This window comes from Xiphias gladius, chromosome 20 (assembly GCF_016859285.1).
Source record: "Xiphias gladius isolate SHS-SW01 ecotype Sanya breed wild chromosome 20, ASM1685928v1, whole genome shotgun sequence".
NCBI classification, from domain to species: Eukaryota; Metazoa; Chordata; class Actinopteri; order Istiophoriformes; family Xiphiidae; genus Xiphias; species Xiphias gladius.
The window spans coordinates 24414182-24437653 of record NC_053419.1 but is presented as its reverse complement, the minus strand read 5'-3'; the positions used below and the strand labels follow the sequence as shown (position 1 = coordinate 24437653).

General features: G+C 44.8%; 1 protein-coding gene across 1 annotated transcript; it reads left to right on the top strand.

Annotated features, from left to right (window-relative positions):
• The first annotated feature begins 751 nt into the window (after nt 1-751).
• Nucleotides 752-5422, top strand: LOC120806844 (cytochrome c oxidase subunit 5B, mitochondrial-like). Its single transcript, XM_040158327.1, has 4 exons — nt 752-893; nt 1980-2050; nt 3516-3615; nt 4920-5422. Exons 1-4 carry the CDS (start codon nt 797-799, stop codon nt 5030-5032), a joined length of 381 nt encoding a protein of 126 aa, XP_040014261.1. The 5' UTR covers nt 752-796; the 3' UTR covers nt 5033-5422.
• Nucleotides 5423-23472: the final 18050 nt, after the last annotated feature.

Below are 23472 nucleotides of genomic sequence, written 5' to 3'. Positions count from 1 at the left end.
GTATTTATTTGAGGCTGTGTGTACGTATTTATTGAACTGTAAGTTACTGTATGCAGGTTATTTCAGCAGTGGAAATAATTTGTGCCGTTAGATGCTGGTTGGTAAACATGAAAGTGTGTGTGTGTGTGTGTGAGAACAGCAGATTGAAAGTATTGTGTACAGTGTAGAGTGGGGTCTGGGACCAGGGACGAAGTCTGAGAACAAGGAAAGTGGTCTCAGACTTTTGGACCCGCTTGTATGTACTGATTGTTTTTATGAAAATTTGAGAATTAATAAAATATTTTAAACAAAATCATTTGTGAGTTCCGATTCTAATCACCGAATTTACGATAAAATCAATCCTGGAGTCTTTACATATAAAATTTATTATGACATCTTTAATAGAAAGTTTGAAACTGTGTTTGAAGTTACAGTTGAAAAAGATGAGTGATTCCGTTTCTTTTCAACAAAAAGTGCAGCAAACATTTAACGGCAGTAAAGCATGTTTTACATTATGTAGGATTTTAAAATGTATTTCTCCAACCTTATTTTCTACTTATAGGGTGATGACCAAGTTTTATTCCAGCTAATTAACTGATCATAAAACAGCTTTTTTTCTTATGTTTATTACTGAGTCAGTAATATTCATACTGATCAAATGAAATCTAAACCTCTTATAAATGTGTTTTTAATGAACTTTGGTTTATTGTTTAGGGGAAAAAAAAAGCATATATGACGCTCAAACCGAGCGACGGTGAAATAAATTTCTCACGTCATCACCCGGCGACCAGATTGTTGTGTCAGTAAAGAGGAAGAAATGGCTGCAAGGTTACTGCTCCGCTCCGCTGTCAGAGCCGCCACAACGTGCCGGGCTGCCCGGGTCCCTGCCCTGACCCGCAGCATGGCGACTGGAGGTGAGGACGAAAACCGGCACCGGGACCTTAGAAACCCGACAGAGCGGTGAAATCCGATTTTAAAACGGTAGTTTGTCCGCGGCAAACGCAGGCGGAAAGACCGCCGTCCGCTAGCCGGCTAGCATCAGCAGCGCCGTAGCCGTGAAAGGTCAAACGTGATTTTTTTTTAAATAAATAGCGTTAAAGTTTCAGGAGCTGCTACCAACATTCAAGTGTGCTTTGTGTTTGTGGTGAGTGATGCACCGGGTAGAAAACTGCACAGACCGTAGTTACATTTACGAAAAGCCCCTCGGCTAACGTTAGCTGAACTGAGCTAACGACCGACTCACAGTCGACAACGCAGCTTCAGATATTAAGATTAAAACTGTCAAGGTTTCTGTTAATGAGGCTTTTAGACTAATGAAGTAGGACCAGGCCGGTTTTACTTGTACCGGACCTTTCCTCATCAGGACACACAAAGGACGTATAAGGAACACAAAACGATGTTAGAAGTCAAAGGAGGAAATAAAAAACAATAGCACAAAATACAAGATACTAAGAAGCTAAAAGCGAATAAAAGTTACAGCGCTGTGGAAAGACGGGCACGTTAAGTCCCAGTGGTCAGTAAGTGACTGGGTCACATGCGTCTGCCAACGACTGGACCGGTTTCACATTTAGTTGATTTTTGAAGGTAAAAGAAGTCATTTTAACAGGTAAGAAGATAAGTAGTGTGTAAGTATTGACTTATAAAGGTGCCCCAAATGAGTGTTTTTCCCTTTGTTTTGAAGTTGATGAAGTATAAAGTAAGAGAGCACTAATATTTGAAGAAGGGCTCGTTTTAATGCCTGTTTGCTGCAGGGGCTGGATTTACTCTTCTGCCTTCAGAAATGAGCATAAAATGTTAAACAAACATCAACTGGGGGCTGTTGCTAACTCTGCTAGTTGGTGGAAACCTACCAATGGGTCATTTTCAACAAGATTGTTTCAGAACAGTATTATTCACAGAATTAGCTTGTTAGGTCAAACAGTGGCGGTTGCTGAATACGACTTCTCTCGCCGCTGTCTCGACCCCTTTCTCAGACCTGTTTTGATGTGTCGTGTTTGCAGGGATCCCCACCGACGAGGAGCAGGCCACAGGACTGGAGAGGATCATTATGGAGGCCATGAAGGAGGGAAAGGTGCGATAATGTCTCTGAATAAGCATGTGTTTGGCTTCTGAGCTTTGTTCCCAGCAGTCAGTCAGTCAGTCAAACTTTATTTGTGTTGCACCTGTCACACAGATGAATGCAATTCAAAGTGATATTAAAACAGTACGAATGTAAACAGTTAAACAGTCTGAGACTAATGAACACAAGAAAGAAATCTGATAAAACCAATAAAATAGTTTAAAATTTAATTTAAAAACGGTGAAATAGATAAGAGGGAGTAAAAACATTGCAAAACACCTAAAATAAATCAGGGCTGCAACTAACGATTCTTTTCCAGTTATTTTCCAGTTATTTTCCATATTAATCAAGTAATCATTTAGTCTATAAAATGTCCCCAGTTCCTCAGAGTCCAAGGTGACGTCTCCAGGAGTCTCATTTTATCCAACCGACAGTCCAGAGCCCAAAGATATTCACTTTGCAAAAATGTAATGCAGAGAAAAGCAGGAAGTCTTTACATTTTAGAGGCTTAAACAGCAAGTTCTCCTCAGCTGTGTTGCTTGAAATAATTACTTAAATGATTAGTTGCTGATAATTTTACTGCTGATTGATTAACCGCCTTATAGTTGTAGTTGTAAAACAAAGTATTAAATAAAATAACGGCCATAAAATGTTCTAATGAAAAGCCACGCTAAAGAGTCTTAAGTCATCAGTGACAATATATTGAGCAAACACTTCCACGTTACTTCATAAACTTCTCCTAGATGAGGTGATAAGATGAAGTTCTGCTCCTGCCAGTTCTGTTATTTGGGTTTACACCGTTTTCCCCCTTCTGTTGCCTGAACGCACGAGGAGACGTGAGCAGACACTACACAGCCGACTAAAGTGTTCGAGTTCGGCCGTATACACGTGAGCTCCCAGCTTGAAGACGGGTCAATACATCCACACTGCTGCTAGCGTGACCTGGAGCTGGATGGGCTGCAGAAAACGGATGCCTTGACGTCCACGTGGTAGCCTGTAGCGGCAGCGTATTGATCAGAATCTCTTATCGTCCAGCCGAAATACTTCACGCAAGCTGTTCCGGTTTTCAATAATTGGTCTATTACCAGATAAGAAATGTGTAGAGCCGGGTAATGGTGACTCTGGAGGGTGTTATCTGTGCCCAGCAGGCGTGTTATTGGACAGGCTGTTAAATTAACTTCGGTTATCTCAGACATTAAGGGTATTACTTATTGTCGGGGTGTTTTCTCTGCTGGGGAGTCCTGAAGCACGTGGACCAGAACCGGTTTTATTAATGAAAAGAATTCATCCTGTCGAGGGAATGGGGTTTTAGGCTGTCACATTGATAGGCCTAATTAAAATGACACTCGTATGAAAATAATAGCGGCACTGTGGCGCTCAGGGATATTCAGGCTGAAGCGATTCATTCTCATTGTCGTCTACCTCTTTTGAGAAGATCGGTTCACCTGACCTGCTGTAATCCTTCCCTCTGCCTCAGGATCCCTACAACATGATGAAGGCAAAGTGGTACAGCGGCACCAAGGACGATCCAAACCTTGTTCCCTCCATCACAGACAAGAGGATTGTGGGATGTGTCTGTAAGTCTTTTTTTTTTTTTTTTTTGTGCCCTGAACATTGTCTGGCTTCGTACATCTGGTTTCGATGAGTGACACTGGATTCTGCCTTTGTAGACCTCAGTCTCTCTTTGGTTTAAGTCTTGTCTAACCACACAAGAGATCCTGCCCTTTGGTAGCACAAATACAGACTCTGTATTGCTCAGTAGAAAATCACGACAGTAGTTTTAAGATGTGAGACGCAGTGTATCTTTCAGTATTTCAGCCCAGTGCGGACTGTCGCCGTCACCAGTTAAACGACAGCAAATGCAGCGGAAAAGGAAGCCTCCCTCCGTGATCAAACTTCACGCTGCGAGTGGTGCTGATGAGGCCGGGTTCAGTTTTAGAATTCCCCAGTTAAACTTTCATTAACAGCATATGCTGATGTGTACACAGACATTATTTAGATATTTAGTCAGGATTTCATATCATCTGCTGCTCAGCTCATTTTCAGGTTATAGCTGCAGGTTTGCTTACTTACACTTTGGTTACTGTTAAAAGTTGAATGCTAAATAGGTTTAATGACATTTGAATTGGCCCGCTGATCCCACTGAATCAATTTCTGAAAAATAGGGGACGTGGGCAGCGATTAAGAGTCTGAAACCAGGTTAGATTTGACCTGGATAAAGGAATTTGATGAACTGCCGTCACGCACAAACCCGTAATTGCAAAGCCTCATAGAATTTTATTTGATTTCATTTTATATATCAAGTTGTGCACAGCGTTTAACCAAACAACAAAACAAATCAGCAGCCCCTGTGCAGTTTGTGGTCTCAAGTACATCTTGTGTTTTGTTAGGTCGGGTTGCTCCTGTGCCTTGTGCATCTTGTAGGTTAAATGTTAAAGAAGTGATGCAAATATAGTGTCCTGCATGTGTAGCGAAGAAGATAACATCTGTAAAAATGTCTTGTGTTACACATGCAAGGCATGTGCTATAAAAACTCACCAGAACTGGGTCATTCAGAAGGTAGACGCACCAAGTCTGAAACCTAATAATGGTGAGAAAATTTAATCTGAGAGTCGCTCGCTGTTAAAATGGAAACGTAGTGACTTTACTCAACCCAAGCCGCTGAAAAGCCAGTAGTTTCAGTGCTCACGTAAAATCCCAGAAAATTTGTCTCACTTAATTCATGTGCCGTGCTGTTTTCAAAAGGAGTTAGTTTACACCCTGTGTTTCATGCTGAAGCTCTCGGTCCCCATTTAACGGTTTCTTTACAATATTCACATCGAATGCGAAATGAGCGTCTCTGTGTTTGCGTCTCTCACTCTGTCTCATCTCCTCTCCGTAGGTGAAGAAGACAACACGTCCGTGGTTTGGTTCTGGATTCATCAGGGCGATGCCCAGCGCTGCCCGTCCTGTGGTTCCTACTACAAACTGGTCCACTATGAGCTCCCCCACTAACCTATAACTAACCTCTGATATCACAGACGTGTACCGCGCAGCCGTGTCTCTGCACAGCGTTTGCTTCTCTTTGAAATATTCCATCAGAACGAGGCGAAGAAGGATCAGACGGCGATGTTTTCATTCCCCCGTCTCCGGGAGGTCTTATTGTATGAGCCGTCGTCTGATTGGTCCTTGACTTGTTCTGTCTCAGTACTTGATCCACCTGCTAACCTCATCAGTCTTTGCTTTACGTGTTAAACTTACAGAGGGATAAAATGTGGTTTGGGACACAACTGTTTCTTTCAAAACATTTCCATTCAGCTGCAGTTTACATTGACACATGTACTGTACAATGTTACACTCGGTCCACTTATTCCTTTTATTGAACCAATAAAGTCTTCAACTTATTTTTCTGCTTTGAGCCTGACTCTTTTGTTGTTGTTGTTGTTGTTCACTCCTCTCTCTGGTTGGAGAGAAGATTGAATCGATCAAACACCTGCGACATGGCAGAGCTCAGATCCAGGGTCGATGTTCAGGGAGAAATACTTGAAATATTAGTCTGTTAATCCATATTTTTATTATTCTCAACACTTTACTTTCTGACCCCCTCCTCTTCTTTTTTTAAAACGGGCTCAGTTTCCTAAAACAGCTGCTCACTGTGGTTTTTAACAAACAGGAGGAAATAGTGACCTTGTTGGGGACGATTTTCAGCGGCGGATTAATCCACACTGCAGCTAATGATTATTTTCACCCTGGATTAATCTGCAAAATTGATTGTTTGGTTTGTAAAAATTCAGAAAATAGTGAGAAATGTTACCCAGGACCCAACGTGAAACCTTCACACTCTTTGTCCAAACCCCAAATTTATTAGGGAGAAGCAGCAAATCTTCACATTTGAGAAGCAGGAACCATGAAACATGGAAAATGACGACGATTATCAGAGCAGTTGCCAATAAATATTCTGTCAATCAACTAATTGTTTCAGATCTGCTTGTACGTGTTGGGTAATTTCATTTATAATACAGCGTCTTATTTTATAAACCCCTTTATTTGTTTTGTTTGCAAAATCTTAAATTTGTAAAGTAACTAAAGCTATAAGATAAATGAAGCGGAGTAAAAAAGTACAACATTTTTTCTCTGAAATCTAGGAATTGTTTAAAGGAAATACTCAAGTGAACTACAAGTACTTCCACTTTGTGCCTAAGCACAGTACACAGAGTAAAATGTACTTGGTTACATTCCACCACTGCTTGTTGGCCGATACGTTCATTGTTGGTTTGAGTCTGTTCATGGGGAAAAAAAGAAACAATAAAACATGGCCAGACTCTTAAAACCTGCTGAACTCTGCTTGTCATGTGTGCAGGTCGGTTGATCAGTAGCTTGGTCTGTGAACCAGTGTGTGCCACCGTCGACCAGCAGAGAGCGCCGGCGACAAACCGTTTCTGCTCATGATGCCGAGGCTCCCAATATGAATTCATGAATACGGTTAAATTCCCGAAAGGCCTCTGCCACAAGTAACATGAAATCGCATCCGTCATCTTTACAATATGAGGCCAAAGGTAGTGGTTTTGAGACAGATTCCATCAATTTTGACACCTTCTCAGGCTAAACTGCAGTGCGAGGTCTGCAGAACATGCCCAGACTTTGACAGATGAACCGGAAAATAAAGTACAACCCAAAGTCTGGTAAGAACGAGGAGGGAGTTCATGGGTAAGAGCGAGGTGGTGAAGGAGAACAGAAGCAGGAAAACTCCAGGCGTGCCCCGGTGGCGAACGCAGATCGGCCTCAGAAATGACCCTCGCGGAGCCATCGTTGACGAGGTCAAGGGTTCGGAGCGGCAGGGGCTTCAAGGCCCCCAACACTGACGACCTGCGGAGAGAAGGTGTGTTTGATTTTCAGTCCCTCTGTGGGTGGAGTTTACACATTCTGCCATCGAGGTGAGTTTTGACGGTCCCACTTTCTGATAAGGCAGCATTTATAAAGGCTTTGTAAGCTGTAATTAAAAATTTACTACTTACTCATTTACTAATGCTTTATTGATCAGTTATCAGACATTGATTAGAACAACTTTTGGGTTGCCGGGTTGCGGATGATCCTCCCCCAGCAGGACACTGCTGTCTTCTTATCTCTAACTCATCAGGGAGACGTCTCCAGTGGACTGTTTGACCGCTTATCCTCTGGAAAATGGCCGCAGGACATCTGGACCAAAATCCATTTAGAAACTGCTAAACTGCTTCAGATTGCGCTTGTGACTGGAAATAACGGACGACTTAAAATGCCTCCGATGCATGTGGAAATATTTTACGACCGACTCCTAGTATTCACAACAACAGTGGATGGAAACACACAGTAACTTATATTTTCTTTTGGCCATTTTCAGAAAAACTTGCAATAAGTCTGGATGGAAACTTCCCTGTTACCTGAAACGATAAGAGCTGAGGTCCACATTTTTTCTTTAGCAGTCGCAGTGAAGTAACTGTGGCGACTGCCCAGAGGGTGAATCTGAAGGGTTTATCATGATGTGAGCAGGGAAAGTGTTCAGAGATCTGTGTGGCGGTGCTACAGAGCCGATTCGTGTTACGCTGCGGGGAGCACGATCAGCCAAGTCGTAAATTCGTGCTCATTTCTGTGCACGTTACGCATTATCTGTGTTTTTATCTAGGCCAAGTCCAGCTGAGGCTGACGGGAACGTCCTTCGTTTTGCAGGTGCTTGGTCATGAACCGGAGCACTGGACAAATGAAAATGTCGACCTGATGCTTGGCGCTGGAGGAAAAGCCGGTAGCGAGGTTGAATTACCAGCCAGACGGAGTCTTAAGACCTAAAATGTTGCTGTTTTTATTCTGGTTGTTTGTTGTAAATTCTTACATTAGACTGTTTCTACTGGGTCAAGCAATTAACGAACAGAAAACCTCCGGAAAAGCCGCATTAATATTAATATCATGATTGATTTTGTGAACTCACGGCCAACAGTGAAAAATTCACACAACAAATCCTGCAGATTGTGCTCAATTAATGTCTCGATTTCGTATATTTGAGAAGCTGGTACCAGGGAATTTTTGCCATTTTTGCTCAGATTGTTTCGTTTCTATGATAATGAACCAATCGACTAATGAACTCATCATTTCAGCTCTGAGTTGTGGTAGTTTCTGGTGTCTGGGGAAGGAATGAAGCTGACTCTTCAGGAGCTCGATCCAGCCATGATCTGTGTCCTCTGCAGACCACGAGGCTCTGTGCAAAGCTTCACAGCAGACAATCCTTTGTTTGTCGAGATATTTACGTCTGGACCAGAGCGGTGGACTGACCAGTCAGCCGCCACATTGTGGCTAAAAAAGCTGTAATAAAAACTGATGGGATGGGATTTAGTCACTGACAGAAAATCCGTTGGAGTCAGGAGGGAACAGCAACAATCGACTTCCCTCATGCCCATGACCCACTGATCCCTGTGACCTATACGCACAGACTGCAGCAGCTCATTGTTCTGTGGCAACACCTTCTATGAGCAGTGGACACAGATAACACACTCAGCCTAATGTCACCTCAACACACCCCAGGATCCTTTCACCATAATTCTTTGATATTTGTCCAGTTAAAATGGCCACTGCCCACAAAGCACGAACAGGAATGATCATCATCTGAGCTTTTGTGCTTTACCACCACAGAATAACTCAAAACTCACAAATGACCTCTTGCTTTTTGTTGCCTGGATCTTCAGGTATTCAGTAAAGACAAGTCAACTCTAACCACTTTGCTGAGACTAAAAACCTGACTTTTCACAAAAACTTAACCGATTAACGCTTCATAGCCACAGCTGCTGTATAGTATATGAAGTAAAGAAACATTCACTCCCGTTGAATTCTGCAGCGGTGACACAGTGTGTCCGACCTTTGGCTTCAGCTGTATAATGAGACGGGCTAACTGCACCTTGTCACGTCATGCTGATCCCGAATGGACCCCCCGGCTTAAAGTTTTCTGGTTTTGCCTCTTAAATAATTCTCTAAATTGCAAAGCTCTTCAGTGCTCTCAGCGCCAAGCAAGAACCGGACCCGGGTCTCACGGATTCACTAAGATGGGGCACCTCGAACTGGCGCAGGGGAACCTGAAAACACCCCTAAAATGAAAAGGATCAAAGTCCCGCAGTGCTGGAGTTCTGGAGAAAGACGACCCCACAAATCCACCGAGAATCCACCATCAGTTGGCTCATTAGTCCCAATGTGTGTCCCCGCCTTCAGTCTGCAACTCTGCCGGGAATAGTCCACAACGCAGGTGTTGGACGTTAAAATGGTAGCGATCGTAAAAGCAAACAGCGAGATCTACGAGCGGATATCTGTCTTATGGTGGTGCGAAGGGGAACTGCCAGATATGTTGACTGGCTCCAGCCAAACCGGAGAAAACAACGAAACGCTTCACTAAAACGAATACAGTTTGAAGTGGGAGCCTGAGTTCACCGTGCAGGTAAAATGATGCCGCTGCTCCGGCCCCTGTTGAAGAACCTCGCCAGGTTGACGCAGTCGATGGAACTGTGCGTCGTCTTTGCTGTTTACTGAAAGAGCGTTCGGTGCAGGAGTATCGATACGACTGATATGGTGATCCAGGGCCTCTACAGCTTCCCGTAGGGCCGGAAATGAGGCACATGCAACAACTTCCCTAATGATCAGGATTTTTTGATCATTTTTTCTGATGAAAACAAGGGTTATACATTTTCCTGGTTTTAATCATGAAAAATAACATCCCGCATTTGGCCCCCTAGTTTTAGACAGTGGCGAGTTTCGTGAACGTTCAGCTCCCATTGGCTGACTCTGAGGGCTGTAGTCGTGTCAAAGCGTGGCTCTGTGTAGTGGCGCGAGGCACTGCAGCGTAGCCTCTGTCCCACAGTTCACTGACTGCCGAAAGAGACCTCAGATTGAGAAACTGACACTTTGACATTTTCCGCAAACTGAAGTTTGCAACTCGGGGAAAGCTCGGAAACTTTGACAGGGATATGGAAAGATACGTGGCAACGGAGGCCACGTCTTAAGTCGAAGTTGGGCAGGCTACGATGGGAGTTACATGATGTCGCCTATCTCTGAAGAGTTGGAAAACAACAACACACTCAGCAAAACTACGGCACAAAGAGAGTGAGACGGATGTGAAAACACCTGTGTGGCTGTGGACTCGGACGGATCGACACGTTGACGAATAATGAACAACCTCATTTCCGAGAGCAAGAAGCTCTGTTCACTCGAATGTTTTAATGCTGCCTCGGGTTTTGTTCCTGAAAGTTCTGGCAAATAAAATGTGAATGGGTGTGTGTTTTGATCAGGAGTTGATCATCACAATTAACCGAGCGCCACTAACTCTTTTTTGGGGTATTTTTTGGCTTCAGCATACCTCTTTCAGACGTCGGTAGTGTACACACACACACACACACACTTTGCTGATAAACTTGGGAACAACATCAAATAATTACCAGATTAAAAGTTAGGTGTCAGCTTCTCCTCTCTGTCCACGTGCACGCTCTCGCTCCGTCAGTCATTTAATTGTCGGTCGGGAGGAGGTTCAGCCGTGGTGCACCGACCTGCGTCACCGTGTCAGTCTCAGCGGTGCATTATAGAGGTGACAGCGGAGCGATGACAGGAAACGGAGGGAGAGGCAGACGGGGGATGCTGCTTTTCCTGGTCAGCGCAGGATTTGGTTCAAGAGGTTACCAACCGCGAGTCCAACCACAGCAACCTGCACCGCAGATGTCACCAGTTGACAGTAGAACTAGACACAGCTTTCAGACACGTGTCAGGGAAAAACACAAGCAGCCGATCGCATCTCGTCCTCTCCCCGCGCAGTGGTATCTCCGTGGACGGCGAAGCCCCGACGCGCAGTTCCTTTCTGAGGAGGCGCCCGTCAGCTAGGCCTTTTATAGCCTCCTAACGCAGACGCATAAATCCAGCCTTAGGGCCGGGATCCTCTGGAAAAGATCTCCTTCGTACGACGTGATGTCCACCTGGAGGCGAAGGTTCTTATGGCTGGATCCAAGCGTCCGCACTAAAGCAGGCTGAGAAGCCACCTGGAGCCTCCTCAAGGAGAGGAAGGGGGCATTGTACAGAGCTTCAGAGGGTCTCCTCTGGAAGGCCTTCAACCTGTGTGCTCACATGGAAAGTCACAGGAGTATAAATCATGAACAGAGAAGCAGAGACAGGCCCCAGGTTTCCATCGGCTTTTAGCGCTTCTTGTTCTTCGTTTCTGCTTTTTTTTTCCCTTTCGGGTTTTTTTAACGTGCAAGTACAAACAGGTGAACCAAAAGCTGCCTAACAACGCTCAAGATACGGAAATATATTCCAATAGGGAAAGAATACAGGACACACAAACAGCGTTTTCTTTTCATGGAGACACTAATGGTCTCATCGAGAAGAATCGTCCAATCTAATCCTAGACTTTTGACGCCTGAATCCTTAGACCGATGTAGCTGAGCATTTTTTGGACGTGCAGCATCTCCCCGACTCATGACACTGACGTGCAGTCCGTCACTTTATTCAATGGGCTGTGCAGCTCTCCTCCCACCTCCTACTGTGGGTCTGATTCCCTCCGCTTCCGTAGCGGCGCTCGCCTCTCACGGTGTGGGGGCGTGCACCATGAGCTTTGAGGCCAGTGCATTCTCTTTGGCTCTTTCACCTGGTCGGCCACAACGGATTTCTGACCCTTTCCGTGGCCACTGAAAATACTCGCTTCAGATTTACTTTATTTGGCAGGTAATCTGACAACTACACAACCTCTGGTGCTAGTTAGTGAATACAGTCACGCGACCTGTGGAAACCGCACCGCTCTCTGCTGGAAATCGGACGTTGCTCCTGCAGACAACGAATGAGAAACGACCTGACAACATCATTCACTGCGTTCGTTTATAGGCGCTACATTCTGACATACAGGGACGAAAGTATTGGGACGGTGACACAGTTTTTGTAACTGTGCCTCACGATGAGGGACTACGTATGAAAAAACGGCTGTAATTCCTAAACAGTTAACGTGATCTTTTTGTTAAACCCCCCGAATTGAAGCTGAAAGCCGACACTTCAGCCACATCTCGATGGCTCCGTTTCAGATCCACTGGGGGGGGTGAGCAGATATCTACGCTCAGAATGTGCTGCACCAAACGGCTGAGAAGACCATTAAAGGGTTGAGGACGATGAAAGTCGCCAGCAAACACATTGTGAGTGAAAATATGTGCAGCCTACTGAATCGAGCTTCCCCTGAACATCCTCAAAAAAAAAAAATTCAGCTCTCTTGTCCTCACATTTCTCTCAATTTGATATCGACGTATTTTTGCTTTCCTTTCTTCTCCATCCCTCCCTTCTATAACCGAGCACTAGATGGACAGTAATGGGCAGAGGAACAGCAATGATTCAGTGAACCAGAAAAGACAGTCTGGCCAATTAAGCCTAACGTGTGCTTTCACAAACAAAAAGGGGAGACACTGGGACAGACACAGACACACGTACTAAAAAGGAGGGGAGCAGGGAGTAGGGAAGAGGTGTAAGCGACGTGGGTAATTGAGCATCACTGTCCTTTCGGTCGTCATAGAAACTCTGTCTCACGAGGGATTATGGTGTTTCAGGAAGCTCTTCAGTTCCAGCAGCTCATTGGAGATGGTTCGCTGAGGAATTCGGTGTCTGCACGGGACAGAAATTTAGCAGATTTGTCGATTCGGCAACACCGTGGGTAGAAGCCTCAGCTTGAATTTGCGTCTGAGGCTCCTTCCCGCAAACACATTCCGCATGGGGCAAAATAATAATAAGGTTATTTATGCAGAACAACGCCTCCTCACGAGCTCGTCTCCAGCGGTGAAAGAAGAACTCGGAATATTGCATTCGAAGTTTGACCTGAGTGAAAGTAGAGCAGTGTTCTCAGCTTCAAGCGTCAGCAGCGGAGGTACAGGAGCAGTATCAGGTCAGGGCGCAGCTGCGGCCATGTGCACACCTCACACCATGGCAGTGGTGGAAAGTACCCGCGTTTACTCGTTTTCATGCCACTTTTGGCAGGAACACATTTACTGCGTTTCACAGGGAAAAATTTTACCTCTCACTCCACAATCCAACAGCTTTATTTAGCAGCTACTTTACAAATTACGATTTTACGTACAAAACGTAGGACAAGCTTCAAAAGTATAAAAAACTTTGTGATAGATGGAAATATCCGTCGGTATATACAATTAGAGAAGAAACTGTGAGTTAATTAGTCAATAATTCGATTGACCGTAAATTAATTTTATGGTTCCAGCTTCTCAAATGAGAGAATTTGCTGCTTTTCCATTTAATTACGTTCATAATTTTAGTTATTACATTTTTTTTTTTTTAATGGGAAGGTGTGACTGACTAACTTTGGCAGGCGTTTCTCATTATTTTCTTCAGTTTTACAAACCAAACAATCAATCGGTTCATGGAGAAAATAATCAGATGGTGTGCGAGTGATGAAAAGAATCATGGGGTGCAACCCCATGTCAAGGCTCCAGTCTCCTCGTGGCTCCACACGGACCTGATGGTTTCCGCTCTTCGTGCTCCATCTACGCCAGCTTTGTTCGTCGGGGCGTTTAGTTTTAGATCCAAACCGCCCGACAACCAAACCGTTGCAAATTCTGCCGTTCATGTCTCTGCCGTGGGTTTGGAGAGATGAAGAGAGACCTCGGTATTGGGAGGCTATTAATTCACAAGCATCAGTATCGTGAGCCAAAGGAAATGTGGTTCTCTAAAGATAAGACGCCGACCAACATTTCACGTGATGCTCATAGACCCAAAACATCAGTGCTGACTTTCCCTCCTTTGGAGTTGTTTCAAGTCAAAGTTGGTCAGTGAGAAAACATTACAGTCAACAAGGACTCCTTCCTAATGGCCCTGAGGAGCTTCACAGCATCCTGTTACACCCAATTTACGCTCCTGTCAGACCAAGGTACAAAGATTGATCACCGAGAAAAGGATTACGAGAGGCCTTGGCAGACGGTACCCCTGAGTTTATAAAGGAGAAATCACAAATCAGATTTCCTTTCTTCACGTCCGCTTTTCATCTGGGGACCCCGTGTTTCGCTTCGACAAAGCTGAGCTTCCGGTCAAGAAATTTCAAACTGTACAGATTGAGATGAAAGGTGTTCTAAACAGAAAACAAATTTCTAAAAATAAAATCCAGGGTCTATGCCCCTAATAATGTAGGCAACCCGAAACTACTCAAAGTCCTGCTCATTTAGGGATCTAATTATCATGCCCGTGTTGCCACTGCGCTACAGGCTTCACGGTAAAGCAAGTACTGATTTTTCATTTCAGACTAACTACTCAGAAAATTTAATTAGAAAACGTAAAATGCAGTTAGTTTTGGTGTCATAACTTTGTGTCTCTTTCGGTCGCTGTGAATATCGAGCGCCAGCCCAGGAAAACACTGTCGCTCTGGGCTGGAAGAAATGAGCAGCAACAGCTCCTCACTGAAGAAGCTTTAATCATCACCAACACAGAAAGACACTTGATCATCCAATGGTGCCCGCATTTCACTTTTGTTGCTGTTCCGGTGCCAGGACTTAATCAGACTTGCCTGTCAGATAACTGAGAAACCAACCCCCTCCCCCCACACCTTTCAAATGTCAGATCCGGGGGTTGGGGGGCTGCATCCAACAAGTTCTGTAACTTTTCAAAACCAGCGATCTGTCAATCACACCCATTGCTCCAGGTGCCACTGTCCAGGTGTGTGGAGAGAGGAGCGTCGTCCAGGAGACACTGATTTTTAAATGATCACAAGTTCCAGTGGATTTTCTCCTTTTGTAGCAAACTTGACACGTTGGCAGAATTTTAGCATGTTAGCATGCTGACATGAGCATTTAGCTCGGAGCGCGGCCTCACGGGGCATGCTAGCACGGCTGTGGACTGCATGTCACAGACCATATTTACAACAGGTAGCGGGTTCTGCGAGATCTCCCGGACACATCTCTTGGCAGAAGCTGGTCGGAGGGAGTTAAAACCTGAAATGCCGCACCCACGTCACAGCAAAGTGGCTTGTTTGCTTCCATTTACTGAGCCTTGCTGAATCTCACGAACAACGTACTACGCTGCAGTAACGCTTTTAAAAATATGGTGTGAGCGTTGTGTCTGTCTGAGGTCAACAATGCAATGCAGCAGGTTAAACAGGAGCAAAGAGGAAGGATGGAACATGTCAGAGTTGAGGACGGTGGTGTTTCAAACCAAATCTTTAACCAGCTCCAACTCCTGACTCGTGCCGGCCCTGTCTCCCGTCAGCCTCTACCCCTGTCTCTTGTCTCTTTAATGGACTGTGAGTTATCCTGCCTTGAGGCTGAGTCAGATGACACTGAGTTGCCGTCTGGAGATCCAGCCAATCCAGCCCGACCAGTCGGGGTTTCTGTTGGGGCCACTTCTGGGTCAAAGCGCCGCAGAGCCGCAGGGGCCAATGCAGAGACAGTCTGACCTTCTCCCACCCTGCCGACAGAGGTGGTCAGCTGGAGAGGGAAACGCAGATATCGGCCTTCTGTGCGTCTGTGTTGTTGAAGGACAGGGAAAACACTTGGAACATGAACTGGACGTGGCTACGTTTACTCCAGAACGTTTGGATATGAATGTAATGAATGTAGTTTGTGGAAAAAGGGTTGTAAAAATGAAATGTCTCAGTGTCCCCGTTAAATTATACCCGTGCTACGCCGAGGCAACTGGACGTGCTTGAGGGTCTTTAAGACCGAAAGGCTTCCTCAGCTCTGCCTGACTGGCGGGGACTTCCAGGTTTGTATCCTCTGGTGAGATTGAGATCAGCAACACATGTGAGTCGCTGAGGTCACATGAGTCGTTGACCCCCCCGGTCATCACGTGAGTCACATGATGACCGGGAGGGGGGTAGATAAAGACACTGCCTGCCACAGTGAATCCACTGATACACGTTCGCATCACTCTCATTCCTTAATGTCATTAGAAAGCAGAGTCCGCTGCCTGTTTTATGATCTGTCAGTCACTGAACGACGGGAGGTCAAGCTGGGACTCTGCTTTAATCCCTTTTAGCTCGCATGCTGTATGTAAAGCGTTTTGCCGGATCTTCGTCTGTTCATTCCTGCAGTCGGCCTGAACGAAAAGATATAAGGAGGAGAGTGCCGGTCAGATTATTGCTGTGGTCGTACAGGGGTTTTTTTTTAACATCTTTTGTGTTGGTCGCAGAGCAAAGGAAAAACCGTTTTTTATATATCGATCTCATTTAAGGAAAATTCACCTCAGCGATGTAAAATTGGATGATACAGCGTGAAACTGTTTTACCTTCTTATTTTCTTTGTCTTTAAGAGTTGAAGATCGAGATAATACATCTTAGGACTGTCACTTTTTCAAAAAGCCCTCGAAGAAAGTTTCAAAACAATTCAAACTAACAGACTAACATGTGATTGGTGTTCGTTCAAACACCAAGACAGCCATCGGTGGTCGTCAGTGGCGGTGGAGTGGCTCACCCCTCGGTACGGTCTTTATATCTGCCTGCGTCGTGTGACACTGATGCATTTATACTGATTAGCTCAGATTTCTGAGGTCAACGGAGTATATGAAAAAGGTCAAGCTGACAATAAATTTTACTGGACATTAGGCAAACTACTTCAAACGCTCCGATGCACAGACAGATGCAAAGTTTGAATTCAAGAAGGTCGTAACTCTTCAAATATTTAATTTTCAACATTTGAAGGGAAAGGCCCTAATGCATTTACTACAGTAACCATAGCAGTCAGTAACGTTATAAGATGCACATGTCTCTCTCTCTGCATGTTTTACTTTACAGTCTTTACGTCAATTCAGACTGGTGCTGGATCCGATCAAAATAAAAAGGAAAAAAAAGGGACCAGGGTGCTTTTCAGACACGATACTGACCTGCAAAAGGTTGCGTGTCTGAAAGCAGCTTATGTTGTCGGCTGTTGTCGCTGCTTGTGCGTCAGGTTGTCTCAATGAATAAAGTGGAATTGTCACAACTACAGTCTCAACAGCCTGACGCCACTCCAGCCCGCAGAGAGCTCTCCGTCGGGCCTCTGCCATCAACACAACTCCATTATTATCGTCACACGTGTCCGTCTGGCTGTTTGATTTTCTGCCGTGTCCGGGTCACTGGCTATGTCTGGACAGTGTCGAGTGTTTGGTTCATCGCTGACTTGATTACAGACAGAAAAAAAAAAGAAAGGATCCCTATTAACTTTCATACATAAATTCTTGTTTCAACAGGAAGTTCTTAAGTTGAGTTTTTGTTTTAGTCCTATAGTGAAATAACTCGACCTCCCTTGGAAGTTAAGTCAGAGAGCAGCTGGTGGACACAGTGGAGCATTTAGCAGCTAAAGAGCCAGATGTCTCCCTCAGGAGCTGATGGAGACCAAAACCAGAGCTATGAGAAGAGGGGGTACTGGACTTGGATTCATCAGGTGGACTCAGACACCAGATCCAGATGAACCATCGTGCTGCTCTGTAACTGCTGGACGTTTAAACAGGCAGCTGTTCGCTTCCACTTTAGTCATAGTAACTGTATAAAAAAAGGTAATAATACTGTATGTCTGGGTTGTGTGTCTGTCAGCTCTGTGTCAAGTGGCTTAAAAATGATAACAGCTTTAGGTCAAAGACGTGGTACCTCTGTCTTATTCTTCACCAGAGAGGACACCCGAACACTAATGCTAGATTATCAATCTGCCCTTATTCTCTGAGAACTCTCTCTCTCGCCTTTGTTTTCTCAGACTAAATGTTTTCTGCTCTGCCCGTGGATAATGTTTTTTGTTTTTTTTTCTTTCCATAGCTTCCTTCCTTCTCTGCCCTCATCTGTCCCTGGAGGCCAGGACAGATGAAGACGGATGTCTTTGCTGAAGGGAGTATCAGTTTATAGACAGCTACTGTGGCAGGCCTTTCTCCTCTAATAAGATAAATATGATGTATTGAGATGAATGACAGCGTGTGTGTTTTTTTCTGTGTGTGTGTGTGTGTGTGTGTTTACTTAGATGCTGTTAAACCACTGTTGCATTTAGCACAGGCTCATGCACTTTGCAGGAAAAAGGCCTCAGTCAAGTGTGTGTGTACGAGCAGTTTTGGACCAACTGGTCAGGTGTGTGGAGGTGTGAAGGCAGGAGGGTTTGAACTTCTCACTCAAGCTCCTTTTTCCATCCTGTACACGACTTCTTCTGTCACTTCCTCGTGAATGTTTGATCCCCGTCGGAGGATCAGAGAGCCGGAGGATCACCAAAGTTAGCCGGATTCGCTGTCTGTGGACCATGAATGTCAGGAGAAAATTTCATAGCGATTCATCCCGCAGTTGCTGGGACTTATTTGGGTCTGAACCAGAGCGGTGAACTGACCAAACAGACGATGCTACCGTCCACTGAGCCGCACCACTAGCATGGCTAAGAATGTTGCCAGTGGAAAACATGTGATTTAACACAGTCCAAGAATCTACCAATATCAGTGTTTTTGTTATCTGGCAATAAAGTTTGTTTTTCAAACTTTTTTACAAATCAGTGCATCTGCTCCCTCGCTGTGATGGCGGGCTTTCTGTCCCGTCTTTGCCTGGCTGTTTGTAACAGCCATAAACACTTTGGCAAAAAAGTACAAACTAGTTTGAAGCTAACCCTGCAATTTAGCCGCGATACAGACGCCAGATCTGAGGTTTCACTCATGCGGCTCGATAACTCGAACGGGACTACACCTTGGAAATTTGATACAAATTGCAGACTGTGACTCGCTAGACACTTGGTGCTCACATCAGCCAGACCTGAAGTTTATTGCAAAACGTATTGCCTGTAATATTGGAGATTCTAAGTGTCTGTCTGTGTTTAATAACTCCATATATTGGAGCAAACTATCACTGTTATGAGAAGTATTGATTTTTTGGGGGTGAGTCAGATGAAGCTGGGGCAAATCAAATTTCGGAGCTCTGTGGAAAACTCAGATCTTCAAAGGGAGACGAGTGAGATGAGAACAAGCAGAGAATACAAGATACCTCATCATCGGTGATTTGTAAATCCATGTAAATCCGGGTTCTCAGCTCCCTGAGAAGAATCCAGGCGGGAATCTGGACAGTTACCATTCAGTCTTTCATTTGGAAAAGTGAGCATCCAAGGCTTTTTTTTTAATTTTTTTGAAGAGTGATGGACTGAAAGCTCCTAACGTCACCGGCTAATACGAGGTCGCAGAGATAAAGCCGGCGATGCACTGGATTTCACACGATCCTTCCCGAAAACTGCAGCACCTCTTACAGTGTTAGTTTTGGCAACTGCTTTTGATTTCGTTTTAGTCCTTTGTCGAAAATCTGTATCAGTTCTGAGGTTTTTGATTTCTGTTATTTTTAGTCACAAAAAACTGAACATATTTTAATGTGCCATATTTCTGAGCAGCAAATCATTCAGAAATCTTGGATTCATTCACCTGTTCACTAAGGTACCGTTCATTTCCCGGGTTTAGATTCAGAGGAGACGCTATTTCGTCGGAAAACGTGGATCCTGTGACCTTTGTTTAGCGAACATTTAGACGCACCGCCGACATTAATCCTGGAACTCACTCCTCCCGATAGCAACACTACAGACTGAGAGTAACGTTAACGCTTCCTCCACGTCCACGGCGCCTGATGGTTACGTTAGTTGACCTTTTCACAAAGGTCGTTGTGCCGCCCGCACGTTTTTGTAGTTTGTCTCAGCCGGTTTGTTGCCGCCTCTGGTCTAATTCTTAGTGGACTGTGGAGGAATTTAGTCCATAAATCTGTTTATTCCAAAACAGACAACATGACTGACAGACACATAACTTTGCAAGGTTTTTCTTATCAATAGTAGTGCAGCAGGTCAAACGGCTAAATCATCTTCTGAACAGCGGAGGAAACAGTTTTACTAATCGGGATAGAAAGATGCCCTAAATTCAGAGTCTGATACAAGCTGACGTGGTTATTACTCCGTCGTTGCCAGGTTTCACAATAATCTGGGACAGTTGTACATTTATTCCAGGCGGAAGAAATCCTGGATTTAAAATTGGGATTTAAAAATAATGATTTTTGAGCACGCTGTTGATGCACAGTATTTTCCCACCATGTGATGCACAAAGTAAAAGGAGGAGCTGCTCACGGAAAATTTTCAAACTAACTGCTGAAACGGTAAACTCTGATTATTAGTATGAGGTGGTATGTAAAATGGACATGGGGAAGAGCTTAAGAGAACGCAGCCTTGCTACCAGCTCTGTGAGGTGGTGCTTTGAGCTAAATTATAAATGTTGGCATGCTAACATGCTCACAATGGCAATGCTAATATCCAATAGCGTAACGGTTCTGGCACTGAAGTTTGGACTGAAAAGTAAGACTCGTAGGACAGGCAGGAAAAATTCAAAAAAAGGTCAGGCAGGTTTGGTCACCAACACTCTGGACGCGGCAGGCGTATCGTTGTCAAAGTCTACGATCAAGAGACGCCTTCATGAATGTAAATACAGAGGGTTCACCACCAGGTGCAAACCGCTGGTAAGACTCAAGAAGAGAGAGACCAGGTTAGACTTTGCCTGAAAACATCTAAAAAGACCTGCCCAGTTCTGGATCAAGATTCTTTGGACTGATGAAACCCAGATGATGAACTTGTACCAGGATGATGGGACGAGAAGAGTCTGGAGGAGGAAAAGAGCGGCTCCTGATCCAAAGCCACCACATCATCTGTCAAACATGGTGGAGCCAGTGTTATGGCCTGGGCATGTATGGCTGCCAGTGGAACTGGGTCACTGGTGTTCATTGATGATGTGACTGCTGATGGAAGGAGCAGGATGAATTCTGAAGTGTACAGTTCTAAACCCTCTGCTCAGATTCAGCCAAATGCTGCAGAACTGACCGGACGGTGCTTCACAGCACAGATGGATAATGACCCAAAACATGATGCGAAAGCAGAACAAGAGCTTCTCAGGGCAGAGAAATGGAATATTCTTCAACGGCCAAGTCAGTCACCTGACCTCAACCCAACTGAGCTTGCTTTTCACTTCCTGAAGACAAAACTGAGGGCAGAAAGACCCACAAACGAGCACCAACTGAAGGCGGCTGCAGTAAAGGCCTGGCAAAGCAGCTCGAGGGAGGAAACTCAGCACTTGATGACGTCCATGGGTTCCAGACTTCAGCCAGTCATTGACCGCAAAGGATTTTCATCCAAGAATAAAGATAATCCTTATATTTATAATTATGTTGGCTTGTCCAGTTACTTTTGAGCCTCTGAAAATGAGGGACTATGTATAAAAATGGCTGTAATTCCTAAACAGCTGATGAGAAATTCTTGTTAACCTCATTGACTTAAAGCTGAAAGTCGACACTTCCATCACATCTCGATGGCGCCGGTTCAGATCCACTGTGGTGGCGCACAGAGGCAAGTTTACAAAAACTGTGGCACTGTCCAAATCCTAGCGCACCTAACTGTACATACGGTAGATGCACCTGAGAAATTAAGCCTTTACACACAGACAGAAATGTGTGCTCGGAGAGCTTGAAAGCAGCGTGGTGAGCCTTAATCTTTTATTCAGTTTGAGTTGGGAGAAAAGCCCCTGGCTATAAAACGAATTGCAGCAAATACTCATGAGTCTTTTTTCCTCGCTCCTCACATCCTGCTTCAAGGATTTCCTGAAAGTTTTCAACTCTGCCTGGACCCAGGTCTGGAGAAAGTTCCTCCTGACTGGGAGACTCTGTTGCGGTTCCACATGGATGACTGTGATAATATGAGTTGTTCACAGAGCTCCAGCAGCTCCTCCAGAAACTCGCTGATTCAACTTTACAGTTTTCTTTTTTTCTTGTTTTTCTGTGTGTTTTTTTTTTAAATAAATGGCCTCACTGAAACTTGTCAGCACTGAATGAATATTCCATCTTCCAGTGTCAATGGCTGCAGGGCTAATGAGCTGAAAGTCTGCTACAAATATCAGGGCTTATCTGCATTAAGGCTTAGCTGAACAGCTCAGGCCTCTTCTCCAACATGGCACAGTTCAGGGCAGGTTTCGGCGTAGAGGGTACCTGCAGGTCTCGAAAAGTCTTAAACAGCTTTGGTTTCAGTTTCCAAAAAAATTTATAAAAAAGGTCTTGTTTATTTTTTTCTGGACTGCGAGACACAACTAGGAGTTGTTTACCCGTGATGATCAGATATGAAATGCCTTCTCTCTTCCCTCCTCCTCGACTTTGCTCTTACACACCTCCACGCTCTCACAGCCACCTGCAGCGACACACACACACGCTGAGACAAACAGAGTGTCATCAGCATTAAAGTAAATGTGCTGGCCAATCAATAGCAGCCTTAGTTCCAGTGAAGAGCCCTACATACTTTGCACTCACACACACACACACACACACACACAGGTCAGTGTGGTGTGCTCTCACACTGATGAATGACTCAGTCACTTTCACATTGCCTGCAGTTGCAATAGCCTCTGCTGTGCCACAGGCTTCCACCGAGCCCCACAGCCCTGACGGCAGAACGAAATTCTGAGATGCAAAAGGCAAATATGGCCCCCGAAAGAGCCATTTTTGATCGTGTCAAAGAGCATTTGGAAAAAGGTCTAGAAAGGGAGAGAGAGAGGCCGACAGTGGAGGATGAAGGGAGCCTTTGAGAAAGTAGTTTTACTGTGGTTTTATAGTCTATGGACAGATACTGTAAAGTTTGGTAGGTAATAACAAGGAATCTGAATCTAGTAAATATTGGCAGGTCTGCAGCAAAATTGTCTATAGAGAAACCGTCCATGGTGCAACAGGTTGGGATCCCCTGGCTTAGGTCATCTGGACACACTGCTGGTTTTTGTAACCTGTGGCTGTCGGCTGTCGAACCTTGATCTCTCTCTAAACCCGACCAAGTCGTGTTCGTGCCCGACCCTTAACCATAGCGTCTTGTGATAAAACTGATTTTTCAACAGCGATGTGGAAAACGCAACCGTAAGACGTCGGTCCGCTGATTTTTGTCAGAAAAAGCTTGTATTGGCACATATTGTTGTTTGATTTGGGGGACAAGTGGAAAATCCTCACGTGTGTCAGCAGCTGCAACCGCAGAACGTTTGACATTTGTTTGTAAAGCTGCCTAAAATGATTATCAAAATAGTCGCCGATTAATTTTCTGTCAGATCAACTAATCCTTCCAGCGCTGATCTGAAGGTAACAAAATCCAGCCTCCGGCACCTCTCAGGCTCACAAGGGAGGGTTGTATTGCAATTGTTTAATCTGTAGAAAAACGGAAGAGTTTATGTGCTGGACTTAACTGCAGTGACTTCATGGAGTCTCAGCTGCCTCATGATGATAACAAAACCCCTGGAAGTCACTGCTCCTTGACACATCTAAAAAGGAAAAAAAGGAGCCGATGGCTCCATCAGTAACGAAACGAATCAAGCCTGATGTCTGTCACAAATCCCCAAGTGCTTATCACGCATGAGAGAGAGGCTCTCGAGTGGTCTGTTGCTGTTCAGTTTGATTAATATTGCACAGCTGTTGCAGGCTGCTATTAGAAACCACGATTCACTCGCCACGTTCG

Coding starts and splice junctions, on each gene's coding strand:
- LOC120806844 (XM_040158327.1), top strand. CDS start 797: ATGGCTGCAAGGTTACTGCTCCGCTCCGCTGTCAGAGCCGCCACAACG. Junction 894..1,979: donor CCGCAGCATGGCGACTGGAG/GTGAGGACGAAA, acceptor TCGTGTTTGCAG/GGATCCCCACCGACGAGGAG. Junction 3,616..4,919: donor GAGGATTGTGGGATGTGTCT/GTAAGTCTTTTT, acceptor TCCTCTCCGTAG/GTGAAGAAGACAACACGTCC.